The following is a 13378-nucleotide window of genomic DNA, read 5'->3' as shown; positions in this document are numbered from 1 at the left end:
TGTATCTGTCCTTCCGGATCTTGTTATAATATCAGAGGCATCATGTTTCTCCTTTCTGAGAGGTAACTTTCTCACCCTTTTTCCAGAGCTGAGACTGAAGGAGGGTGTAGGCTTCACTTGTTCATTGGGTAACTTGTCATGGCTTGTGAGAATTCCACTTGGAAGGTTTCAATTATGGCTTCTAGTGACTGCAGAATCAATACAGTTGAGTCTTTAAATTAAGCTACGTGGTTTATGTACTAACGTCCCAGTGGAATGTAGCTAAGTACTTTGACTTCAGAACTGTACTTAAGTAGCCTATTTATGGATTACTCCACTACTTCTCAAATGGGAAAGGCAGATGTTGTACTTCTTTCTCTACTACATTTATTGGCTTCAATTACTTTATATGACATCTTCCTGTAGGGAAAAATCGTTTATCTCCATCTTTGTGGTAAGATTTATGGTTGGTGAAATGAAGGCATATTGTAGCCCGTTTATCAAGCTAATATAAAATGTCCCCAGAATATATGTTTTAAGTTTCAGTTCACATTGCCACTCATTAAGCATGCCATGCCTGTGTATGCTGGTTTTCAGTCCAGTTTTGGACTGTTTCGTTTGAGCAGCTGCATGTTTACTGTCAGTGCCATGGATGCCATAATGCAGCAACAATGGTAAATCATTGCAATGTGTCAGGATGATTCTGGTGGTTCTGGATGATCAACGGAGCACTTTGACTGTGTAGTTGTGGTCACAAAAGTGCAGAATTGCAAACAGCTTGTTTCAGGCCCAGCTGTTTGACAAAGAGCTGTCTATTTTTTTTTATATCATTTTGATAGTTGCATTATTTTCAGAACCCCCCAGACCCATTTTTATAATGGTAAAAGCCATGAAAACCTTATTTTCACAATATACTGTTTTTAAACTGAATAAACTCTTTAAATACCACTTTGATTAACTGAAAAATACATTCTGATGGTTCCTCTGAAATCCTAAAAAGTTGTTCTTTCAGAGATATGTGGTTCTGACAAGACAGTGATACCTATATGATGCAAATGTATAATGATCTTATGGAATATGATGCATTGCTGTCAATTTACCTACCAAGCAGTTTATAAAATAGTCCATATCAGCTCAACCATGACCATGCACAGCAGCATGTGTGCTGTTAGTAGTTACAGCCAAGTAATGATCTGAATGTTTCTTCCACCACTGTGAGGTTCTTTAAGTAACCCTTATAGACTTGTTTGAAACAAGTCAAGCAAGCATATATGGAGATGTCATTTTCATGGATGATTTTACCATATACTCAGGAAGGCTCAGTTAATATTAACATTTCCACTGTGTTATGTTATATTACTCACTGTGAGACTTTTGATGTCTGCTCTGAGGTCCTCTATGTCTTTACCTACAAAGAGTTAAAACTGTAAATGTGAATCAGGCAGGAAAAAGTGATCCAGTCTTGCTTCTTTGCACTGGAGGATTATTTATTCCTCTGTGCAGACTTGTGGGAACTGAAATATGCTTCTTTGGGCTGCCAGCTGAACAGCTACCAGAGAGCAGACGTAGGAGAGGGAGATGTGTGTCTTGTCATGCTGGCACTGTAATAATCACAGTGGCTGCTGAGGAGATGTATTATTTGATTGAGCTGCAGATGATAGCCCATGCTGCCTTGCTGTTGAACAGTATGTAATTAAAAGCTTTCTATTCTCTTCCTCAGGTTCCCTGACAGAGGGCCTGCTGACTGTAAAGTAAGAGACAAGCCTGTGGAGTTTGAGCCTTACTCAGCGCCACCCCCTTCGCCCATGACAGGATCCAACCCCGACTGCAGACACAGAGCTGCCCCTTCCACTGTGAACCCTAGACCCACATCTGTCTCCCACAGTCTCACAGACTCTGAGGACCACAGCCGTACCGAGCCACCGCCACCGCCACCGCCGCCCCCTGGACCGAGGAGGAAACCCTCAGTGCCCCCACCCAAATGCCCAGAGATCACCCCCTCTCTCTGTGACTCCCACGAGCCTTTCACTGGTTCCCAGAGCAAAGTCTTCACCCACAGTAATCCTAACTCCGCCCCCCTCCCCACCCACTCTCCAAAGGGAGATTCGGAGCAGGGCAAAGGACTCGTGGACAAAGGACAAGGGGCAGTGCATCAGCTGGTGACATCCAATCCTCAGTCTGCCTCCTCTCCCCCGGCTTCCTCCCACAGACCTTCAGGGCTGAGCAGTATGGAGGCGCAGCGCTCACCCTCTCCACAGTTTTCCCCGCAGAGACTCAGTGACAAGCCTCCAGTCTCCCTGCAGGATGAAGACTCAAACAGGTAAGCTTTAAAGTCCCTTCACACGTTGCTGTTACTGTTCAGCTTCTGCTCAGCATAGTCAGAAGTTCTTCTTCCTTTATACTCCATGCACAAAGGAGCTTATTGAGAGCCACAGCCTCTGTAGAATCAACATGTGAGTGCTATCAACCCGCAGTAAATTAGAGAGATTCTCTGCATTTCTATGAAAGCCACCAGCGGTTTAGGCATAATTTAGCTAAATCCTAGGAAAAGTAAAAAGCAGTCTGAAGCTCCTATTGGGAAGCTGTTTGTTCATTTTGGTGATTCAGAACTAATTGATATCATCTGTACTAACTTGTGACTGTACAGTACGATTATTTGGGTGAGCAGAAACCAAAGCAGTGGAAGGAGTCCAGATGTCTTGAATATTCCAGCGTACGAGGCATGGAAAAATCTCATGTACCATCATGCAATGAAACTTTAAATTAGTGGTCGGCCGTTAGAGGCTTTTCAACGGACGATGCAGATTATTTAGAGAGCAGGACACATGGCTGATGTATAATCCCAGTATCGTGTTTATGTTTTTTGCATGTAATAAATACAGATGTTTATTCATCATCTAATCTGAATAATAAAATCATAACAGATGAAACGCGTAATTCCTGAAATTAAATGAAGATTTTTTGACAACATTATGTCTCTGCTTAAAAGTTCAGTGTGTGATACTTTGCATCGAACCATCCAAACCCTCTCCACAATCATCTACGGTGGTTTCTACAAGTACAGATGTCCTTCATTGGAGTCTGTATTTGTTTTCAGTTCAGGGTATATTAACTCAAGTCCACACTCAAACACTGAACAGAAAAACTGACATTCTAAGGTTATAAAAATACAGCAACTGTCATTGTCATGTGCTTATATGCTATTGTAAATATTATTATGAAATCCTAAATGTCACACTGGGCCATGAAGTAGATCTATTCTGTGCTCTGTTTCAGTTTTCTAATTGAATTATAAAAAATAAATTAAACAAATTCCACAGGTAATCAAAAAAACTTTGTATCATATGTATTGGTTTATGCCCATGATCTCATAATGTCATTTAATCTGCCTTATTCAGTCTTTTAATGGACTTAAATTTGCATACAACTGAAATAACATGTTTGTTTCACTTTCACACATAAATGCAGATCTTCTCTTTCTCTGATATTTCAGGATGGAGCATGTGATAGAAAATCAAAATACTGCAGTGAAGAAGGTACCCATTAGGATCGTCCACTCAGAGGGGGTCGCAGAGAAGGAGAATTGTCCATTTTTGCGGCACACTGACTCTCCTGCGGCTGAGGCTGAAGGCCCCACTATACCCAGACTCGGCAGCCTGGGAGCTGCAGGGCAGGACTCGGTTTTCTGCGCCTTCACACGGCAGAAAGATCCTGACAGTACATCTGCCAGTCAGACACACCCAAAGCCCCAGAGAGACGCGTACATGACCACCATCAGCAGCAACAGCCAGTTTACAGACGAGTCCAACCAGACTCCTGTAACCTCAGGACTCACTGAGGAGGATCAGAAGAGAGAGGAGCTGGCCAGGGACATCATGGGCAAGGACAAGTCACTCGCTGACATTCTGGATCAGAGCAAGATGAAGACCACCATGGATCTGATGGAGGGCATCTTCCCTGAGGGGAACCAGCTGATAGAGGGGGCTCAACAGCGCAGGAAGGCTTCTCCGAAACAAACAGCCCCTAGACCTACAGAGGAAAGGTCAGCAGCACTTTTAAGCTTCCCTACAAGGACTGACAAATGGCCATGCTTCTGTTAATACAGCTGTTTCATTCATGGGCCAAGTGCCTAGTTCACAACAGATTTCCTTCTTCCATAATTCACCTTTTCATGTTTGATCTACATTGTGTACGTTTGCTCTAAGCATTTGGATTTAGTCTGATTTCAATCCTGCAGCCTCACCTCATACATAAAAAAGCTAAACTCTTATTGCCTTGTGTGTTAAGACAAAACTTTAAATTATGTATCTACAATTTGTGCTAGGTCTAAATCCAATCATCTGAATTTCAGGTTTTAAAATGTATTTAAATGTCTATTATCTTAATAGATCTTTAAAATCAATTGGATTATGAAGGTAATATTAGCATTACCATCATCCAGCAGTGGGCCGTGCATTCATTTGGTACCAGGGACTTACTCAACTTAATCCTCCTCTTAATACCATCATTATGATGTCACAGTTATAGAAACCATCAATATTATACCAAAAAAACCTGCAAAATAACAAGGTGTGGCATTACAGAGAGAGAGACATTTTGTGTATTGAGGGTGAATACCATTCCACACAGCAAGAAACCCAGTTAAGACAACTCTAAACCTCTACACTACAACTGCAGCTGTGTCATGTACATAATCTGGAGCAGTTCAGAAGCAATATTTATCTAATAACATGACAAAAACATACGTGTAAATAGAAAACATCATATCCTACTCACCAGAAATGCTCATTATTTATATGCAAAATCTAGCCTTTCTTTGTGCAGGAAAACTTCAATGACTCCGTAATAGAAGTAATCCATGTGTTTCAGTTCCACAAATAAGTCCTTTTTTTTATCTCCAGTTGTATTCCTGACATATATTTGCTATTCTCTTGAGAACAGAGAATGTCCACCTGACAAGCTAGCTTGCGTCGAGGTTGGCCAACCTGTCCTCATGATATCCAGTTTTTCTAGAAAACTCCGCCTTGAAAATTGATTTTTAGGTATGTCCAAGACCACTTCATTTTCCTCTCCTCCGTCAGCCATTGTGGGTGTAAAAAAAATCTACCTAAAATGTATTAATAATTAAATTCAATTAAATGATTTAATTCAATAGTTTTGCTCTTACCATCCAATCAGAGGAAGAATAAATGCTGACGACATTGTGAGCCAGGTAGCTGGCCCTGTGAGGTGATATTAAAATCTGATTGGTAAGAGAAACAGTCCTGATGCTGAACAGTTTAAGTTACATGGGGAAGCACCATTGATTTTGAAGGCCCAGGGCAGATTAGATGAACTCCGGCAACACATAGAAACTGAAATCTGATTGGACAAAATATCTTGCATCCACATACAAGTACTGGAAGCTGTGCAGCCAAGAGAAATGCTGAGAAATGAAGAGAATCATCTATTGGGAATAAATTAATACAATTTCATGGAACAAAATTTCAATATACGTTGTAAATGTAGGTTAGTGTTTCTGATGTTCAGGCCAGCAGAGAAGGCCTTGCTGGCCCTGACAGCCCACCACTGCTAATATGGGTAAATGCAGGTTCCACAAGATCTGGCACAAGAACTGTTCTTTTAGTACTCGGATGAAGCCTGTTAAAAATAATGATGTTAGAGAGAAAACATTCTTGAAACTTTTGGTATAAAGACATTAGAGTCACATGGGAAGTCAGAACATAAAGCCACCATCATCACCCAATGTTTAGGACAAACGTCAAAGTCTTAAATTGCGTTGAACTGCATCTTGGCAAGTCTTGAACTTACTGAAACCTGCACAAATCAACATGAGGTTTATTGGTTCATTTAAACCATGACTAATGTTTGGTGTTATGTGGTGAATAATGTTTGGAAAATTATTTGATATTTCAGGGAAAAGGAGGACAGTATGGCTGCTGTCACCATGGTGACAAGTGCTACATATTACAGCACATCTGCTCCCAAGGCTGAGCTCCTTATCAAGATGAAGGACATGCAGGAGCAGGAGGAAGACTCTGAAGACGAATTGGACATTGATCTGGCAAACAAAAAGGTACCTACAGTTCACCTACATGTGTAAAGTGGGCAGTCCTGGGGTGAAGAGGAGATGAATGCCCACTCAGAATGTTCTTTTTACAGACAACAGTTTCAGCCTCTGTTTTGGTTTTGTGTATTCTGCAGCAAGAGCTGATTGACAGCCTCAGCAAGAAGCTTCAGGTGTTGCGGGAGGCACGGGAGAGTCTTCAGGAGGACATCATGGACAACAACGCACTGGGAGATGAAGTGGAGGTCCAAGTCCAACAGGTCTGCAAACCCAATGAGCTGGATAAGTTCAGGATGTTTGTCGGGGACCTGGATAAGGTGGTTAGCCTGCTGCTGTCTTTGTCGGGCCGTCTGGCTCGAGTGGAAAACGCCCTCAACAGTCAGGAGGAGGACACTACACCTGAGGAGAGGGTGAGTGGGAAGCCTTAGAAATTTGTGATGAGAAATGACTAATGTTATGTATCTTCTAAAATGCTGTTGTTTCGTGTTTCATTTTCCACAGCGTACATTGATTGAGAAGAGGAAGTTGTTGATTCGACAGCATGAGGATGCCAAGGAGCTCAAGGAGAACCTGGACCGTAGGGAGCGTGTGGTTTATGACATTCTGGCCAACTATCTGCCAGAAGACAGCCTTACAGACTACGAGCACTTTGTCAAGATGAAGTCTGCGCTCATCATCGAGCAGCGCAAGCTTGAGGACAAAATTAAACTGGGCGAGGAGCAACTCAAGTGTCTGATGGACAGTCTGCCGATAGAACAGAGGCTGTCATTGTAAAGACGGGGGAGTTTTTTTTGTCTTTGAAATAGGTCGATCTCTGAAAAACATAAAGACTGGTTTTGTTGATCTGAACTGCAGTTGATCCCTGCGTCCAGCAGAGGGAGACAAAGATGAGAATCTATTTGCAGCAATAGACACTGTTGTGTTTCCTATCCTTTTTCTCGTCAGTGTCTCGCACATATACTTCTGCAGTGAATCATGTCCTACACTTCACATCCTCTGAAGTTGACTGCCATATCCCATTTGGATCTTAGAGTTAACTCCTTTGTGAAAGATGCTGCTTTTCCAGGCATCAACAGCTGTATCTAATGTTTTTTAAAGGTAACCAGGCACCATTTTTGCTTTGTTTTTGTTCTGTTTTTTTTTTTTTTTTTAGTAATTTATTATAGCCTTTTGAATCCATGCAAGAGGGGACAGTATTTCGTCTGTAACTGATTTTAGCAGCCATGCTACGTGAGCTTCTAGGAGTATTTATCAAGATTTGTGTCCACATTGCAAAACATTTATTAATTTCACATTCAGAATCACACAGTCCATTAAATCTGACCAGATATTTCAGTAAACCCTTTTTTTAAATTATCATTTCCATTTAAACTAGTGGCCTTTTACTAAGATTATTGTGCCCCCGCTTTCCTCCTTGAAGAAATCTTTCTTGTGTAATGCAATAAAATGAAGACTGAGACGGGTGTAAGTGCAGCAGCAGCCCTGTGAATGTACCTGTGAAGAGAAGGCGGGCAGATACTGGTCATTTTAAAGAGCACTTGTTCCACTTGGAGCACTTCACATTCAGTCTTTTTTGCTGAAGTGAAATTCACGTTGGAAGTGCCTGGGGTCACCCATGTCACTGCGAACACTGTTTGGTCTTTGATTCACCTCTGCATGTTGTATCAGTTCTTCACAGCCAGAAATGTTTGTTCAGATCATAAGTCACGTATGAGTTGACTAAGTGGTTGTGTATTTTGTGTAGTGTCTCATTACTTCACTGTGTATTACTTTTCACAGGGCAGATGTTGAATGCATAGTTCCACAGATTGACAGCCCCTGTGTAAGGCGCTATGAATAATAGAGTGAGCTGTGTACTGCATAGTATTTCTAATTTTATTACTTGACTTGTAGTTATATTTCAACTAAAATTGTTCAGGTTGTTCATTTTGCGACCAAATATGGAATATTTCATTCCAATGCATTTTGACCAGCATGAATGTTTGTGTATCGAATGTCTAAATTTCAGACAGTTAGGATGAAATAATTCCTCCAGAGTTAAAGCCTGTTGGAGAAGTTTTGTTCTGCACATTTGAGTATTTTACAGTTTCACACGCTTCATGCACTGCTGCAGCCCGACTCTTTAACACTTTATCAGCTGTGCTCCTTTATATCAAATAAAGAGTCTGCTGAATCCAGAAAATGTGGTGTGATTGGTTTGTTATCAGTGATCGCCTCATTTCCCAGTGTCATTCATTAACCTCGCTAAGCTCCTCCCTGCTCATAATAAGGTGAAGACTTTGACTGGACGAGACTTATCTTACAGTGATCCTTCATGTTGAGCCATACGTGGACCCCCGATGTTCCTCCAATGAAAAATACAATGTACTGGAAATTTTGAATGTCAAGTAAGAGCAGCAAGTAACAGGGATTGAAGACACATCAAGGTGAGTTAAGGATAAAATCTAACACGGGTGTTTTTTACTTTATGACTTAAGTTGTAATGATTTAAATGGACAATCATTACCCACAGCAACATGTTACTGTACTGTATTGTGTACTGTATCTGCCGCCTGACATTTTAACTTATTAAAATCATACATGTTTGGTGATATTTACATTCTCATTTTTGATGGTATTCATCTAAAGGTAATACTTTTAGCTCTCATTTACAAACTGTATGTGTACATCTTACACTTGCAGTATTTTAGACTTTAAACTGAAAAGTGAAGTCATAATTTGTATTTAGTAGGTTAAAAAAAAAAAAAAATTACAGTAATAGACCAGAAAGTTGGAATTTAAACGCCAATTTAAGCTCCCCTCCCATAGAAACACAATTTCTACCTACACTTTAACACAAAAATTGTAATATATAACATTGCAGAGTTGGTGTAAATGTAGAACTAACCTAAAAAGATGATCATATACATACTATGCATAAGCCATAATTTTCTTTTGTATTTTGTCGTGACTTGTGGACTGAGGCTCAATCACTCCTGCACCAAAAACACACCCATTACACATCAGTATTTTCTTAATTTCTAAATACACCAAAAATGACTTTAAAAGAGTTCATAGCAAGACTTCCAGGTTAAATTTAAGATCTGTAAATTAAGAATAAATGTTAAGTAACTATGACACTGTTCTCTGGAACATTATATATATCTGTAGAATCTAGACTCTCTTTAGATAGCATTATAAAACAAATGACTTTTTTTTTTTGGCGTGGAGGCAGATACTACAAACAGAAATCACAAGCAGGTTTTTTTTTTCCCTTGTTTGTTTTGTGTAACTCCATTTGTCATTTTCTGTGAAAACTAAAATATGTATTAAAAAAGGTGACACTTAGAATACATGCTTTAAAGGTATAAGCAAATGTTCCACACTTGATAGTCCTGATTTTACATTCTATGGTACAGTATCGACTTTAAATTAACACTTTTGATGCACATATCTATGACTGTCTAACCTCTGACTCCTTGATAACAGTGTTGTAATCAGCCTTCTTTAACTCTAATGTAGTAACATCAGCTGAGACAGGAAGTAGCATAGAGTAAACTTTATGTTACGCAACCGATGGTGTGCTGTGTTTTGCTATTTGTGACTGTTTTTCCAAAGATTAATTTTAAATAACTGCATTATGTTGCCTGATTTATAATATCGCAATATAGTGTAATATATTTAATTTAAATTTGATGTTGTCATGATACCAGATTCTTGCAGATACACAGCCTTAATCTTCATGAATAGACACTCATACAATTGTGTTAAAGGTTCATTATGTAAGATTCATGCAATAAAGTTCAATCTAATCTAATCTAAATTGAAGTGTTGATGTCTGTTTTGTGCCAGGAGCTGATTGTTTGCTAACCTAATAATTCAGTTCCCTATTCCAATTTCTGTGGACAGCAAAGGATAAGGCTTTGCTTCAAAAATAAAGTCAAAGTATCTTATAGCTGTAATATCACTGACGGTCACTGGGGGGTGCTAAAAACCATTGGCTCCAATAGATTTTCATTGGACTCATCTCTAAAATACTTAAGTCAATAATACTTAGTCATTTTTTCCAGAACTCATTCTAGTATCATGTACTTTATTTCAACCCTCTGATAGGTGATCTGCTGGTCCATATTTACTTTATTGTCCTGTTTATTAGGTCTCAGGTCAAATAAAAAGCGTTGATCATCAGGTCTGTGTGACATTGCACCAGCCGAGTCAGACCTGTCTAGTTTCTGTTTATTTAATAAAACACTTTATTTCCCTGACAAACACTTAGCCTGTTGTTGAGTTTAATCAGTTAAATGAAAAAGACCCTAAAATGACTTTGTTGCATCTTGCTTGGTGAAATTTACTGTTAGCTGTTAACCCTTAGCATTAACTCACCTCTGACCCCTCCCACTCACACAGCTCCACCCCTTCTGCTGTGCCCCATGGGAAAAATTTTAATCCCATCTTAATTTATGCCACCATTTACCCATGCGTATAGATCTTTGTCAATTTAAAAGATCAGTTTACAAGTCAAATAAGTCGCAGTTTTTGAAAAACACAACAAAGAATCTAGTTTTGTGTTAAACAGTTCAGTGGACTACACGTCTCAAGAGACTGCGCACAGTGAGGTGAAAAAGTATAAAAATAGGTGAAAATCACTTCAGTTTTGGTCATATTGAAGCTGTAGAGACATCTTCAACAACTCTGATCAGACTCTAACACTGATGTGACCTCCATGGCTTTCAGATGTGTGGTCCTTGTTTATATATATTTTCACAGTCTGATAGTCTGCAGTTTTGTGACAAATTCACACTTTCATGACTTGTAAAAGTACCTTTTACTCTATCATGTATAAATGATGACATTATTCAAAAGTGATCCAAAAATGTCTCTCACCATTGACTGCAATACATTTTCTTTCTGAAATTAGGTACCACGGGGCACAACTAGATGGGGCTTCAGCTCTCTATCGGCTCATTTGGCTCCAGAAAGCCAACGTGGCAGCTCAGAAACAAAGAGCCGACATCACTGTTCCTCTGTCCATTTATTATTTACAGTGTTTTGTGTAGAGTGACTTCTTCAGTGCTTCTCTTCTGCTCTTCTACAGCAGCAGCATTGTACAACTACTATTACTACTATTACTATACTACTACTACTACTACTACTACTACTACTATAACATACCACTATTAGCTTAGAAATAGAGTCAGCTACTGTCAATAAACCTGTTCACAACACAATACAGACTACAACTCATATGTAATATAATCACATACAGATTTACATAGTGGTCCTTTACAAAATCTGTTTGGGTTATTGAGTGAGCTGAGCCCTGATTCTGATGCTATGTTTGCGAGCTGGTGGACTTATATTTGATAATCGTAGACCCCTGAAGTGGAGGTGTAGATGGTTTTGTTAATAATCATTGTTGTCTCTGTTTTCGTCAGGTGTGATGGATGTCAGAGACCTCGACATGTGAGGGTGGACCACCATCTGTGCATTAGTGCCCTCTCTGGACAAGATGCTCTACTTGGCTCACACAGCGCACAGGCAGTTCCTGGGCCTGATGTTGGGTGTCCTGGCATGGATCCTCATCGTGGCCACAGCTGGCCTCAATGAATGGCGTCTGTGGCACGTGTCTGATAAATCCATCATCACCTCAGGCGTGGCCTGGGTGGGCATCTGGAGAACGTGTTTCTACAGCCACGTTCTCTCCAGGATAGAGAACTGTCAGAGTATCAGCATCTCGGACCCCTTCGCGCCGGCAGAGATCCCTGTGGCTCAGGTGCTGATGGTGCTGGCGGTTCTCTGTGGCCTAGCTGCCAACATCAGCGCTACTTTTGCCATGAGGATGGTCTACTTCTCCGTGGAGAATCGCAGACACATCAGGCTTTTCTTCCTGCTGACAGGGACTCTGTATGTGTTCACAGCGCTGTGTTCTTTGGTGCCACTGATATGGAACATGAGCTCAGTGCTGAACAACAGAACCATAGACTTTCCTCCTGAGTTCCACCTCCCTGCTGCTCCCATCTGGCAGCAGGTTGGCACTGCCATCGTAGTCGGCATTTTCGCCTCCATCCTCATTTTCATAAGCGGCCTGTTTTTCCTCAGCTACAGATACGTCTGGCAGACACTGAGCTCCGAGGCCCCCAGAGACACTAGGGACCCCCTTCACAACCCCTGGACTGGAACAACCCTGACACAGAAATCAGAACTGCCGAATGGAAGCAGCCAGGGCAGAGATAATCCTGCATTTCACATCGAAGAGGAGTCACATTGACAAAACCATACCTACAGTTATGTTTTGTGACTTACTGAGCATCTGATTTTTCCTTATTTTCACTTTTTATTCATGGATGATGGAATAAATCTGGTTCATTATCAACACTGCATAATACATACCAATCCAGGAGACTGTTTGAACTTATAACATCATCAGTATTCAGAATAACAGTCAAAAGCTCTTTGTCATCGAATCTACAATAATAAAAGCTGATCAAATCTCTGTTTATCTGCCTGTGTTGGGGAAACTACTTTCAGTACAGCTTTACAAACTACCAACTATTTCACTCTGGAAAAAGATAAATCCATGGGTGGAACTAAAGGATGTCTGGCCACCCAGTTGACCATGTAATACAACCACATACAAAGCCCACTCACTACATATTCATACAGTGGAGTATGATTTAATATCTACTTTTCAGGCAATTAAAAAACATAAAGAACTGAAGAAAAAAATGATGTAACTTTCCCCTTTAAGCTGGTCCTGTTATATTACTCTTCAGTTTTGTAATGTGTACAACTGTAACAGCTAAAATATTTTATCACTTTCACCTTTTTAGACATGTCATGGTAAAATGAGTAATGGCAGGGGAGGGACTGGTCAGAGAAGGTTCAATATACAGTCGAAAAGCTGAGGTGAAACATTGTTATTTATTGCCTTTTATGGCTCAAAATTAGCAAAAACAAATAATAATGAATATAGTTTGAGGAGTTGCATGTAGTTAACTCCTGAAACTATGATTACTTTTTGTGTATTGAAGTGAATGTCTCTGCTGTGAAGTCAGTTTGAATTCACCAGAGTTCAGGGACAGGTGTGTATCTGGACATGTAATAACAAAGTTTATCACTCTTGTGTTATCCAAGAGCGCTGTCAGGATCAACAACAGAGCGTTCCTGTAGTGACTGATCAGCATTATCTGCGCACAGGCTCGGGGGAGGTGACACGTCAAGGTGTGGGCTTCTAACGAGCCCTGTGTGAGGAGGGATCTGAGCGGGTCAGGTTGACTGTGGAAGGGTGGGCCCTGACCATGTGACCTGGGTAGGAGGCTGACGAGAGCAGGCATGTGAGTATGGAGAGGGGGC

General features: G+C 40.5%; 2 protein-coding genes across 11 annotated transcripts in view; both read left to right on the top strand.

Annotated features, from left to right (window-relative positions):
- The window catches only part of shroom2a (shroom family member 2a), a 32921-nt gene extending 24702 nt beyond the window's left edge, over positions 1–8219 (top strand). For 8 of the 10 annotated variants that reach the window (XM_030131965.1, XM_030131964.1, XM_030131966.1 and 5 more), the window contains 5 exons: positions 1700–2299; positions 3473–4021; positions 5896–6055; positions 6184–6456; positions 6548–7139. In XM_030131965.1, coding sequence (XP_029987825.1) covers positions 1700–2299; positions 3473–4021; positions 5896–6055; positions 6184–6456; positions 6548–6820 — 1855 coding nt within the window. In that variant the 3' untranslated portion in view covers positions 6821–7139. Of the gene's footprint in view, positions 1–1699; positions 2300–3472; positions 4022–5895; positions 6056–6183; positions 6457–6547 lie in introns of all 10 variants that reach the window. The other 2 variants (XM_030131963.1, XM_030131962.1) reach the window with 1 other exon arrangement.
- A 114-nt stretch (positions 8220–8333) lies between these two features.
- Positions 8334–12512, top strand: cldn34a (claudin 34a). The gene is made up of 2 exons (XM_030131976.1): positions 8334–8472; positions 11461–12512. Exon 2 carries the CDS (start codon positions 11535–11537, stop codon positions 12291–12293), a length of 759 nt encoding a protein of 252 aa, XP_029987836.1. The 5' UTR covers positions 8334–8472; positions 11461–11534; the 3' UTR covers positions 12294–12512.
- The last annotated feature ends 866 nt before the right edge of the window (positions 12513–13378 follow it).

This window comes from Sphaeramia orbicularis, chromosome 4 (assembly GCF_902148855.1).
Source record: "Sphaeramia orbicularis chromosome 4, fSphaOr1.1, whole genome shotgun sequence".
In the NCBI taxonomy this organism is placed as follows: domain Eukaryota; kingdom Metazoa; phylum Chordata; class Actinopteri; order Kurtiformes; family Apogonidae; genus Sphaeramia; species Sphaeramia orbicularis.
The sequence above is the reverse complement of the archived record's forward strand: the minus strand, read 5'-3'. Positions and strand labels throughout refer to the sequence as shown.

Excerpts from the sequence above, each read along its gene's own strand:
- cldn34a (XM_030131976.1), top strand. The coding sequence starts at position 11,535 with ATGCTCTACTTGGCTCACACAGCGCACAGGCAGTTCCTGGGCCTGATG.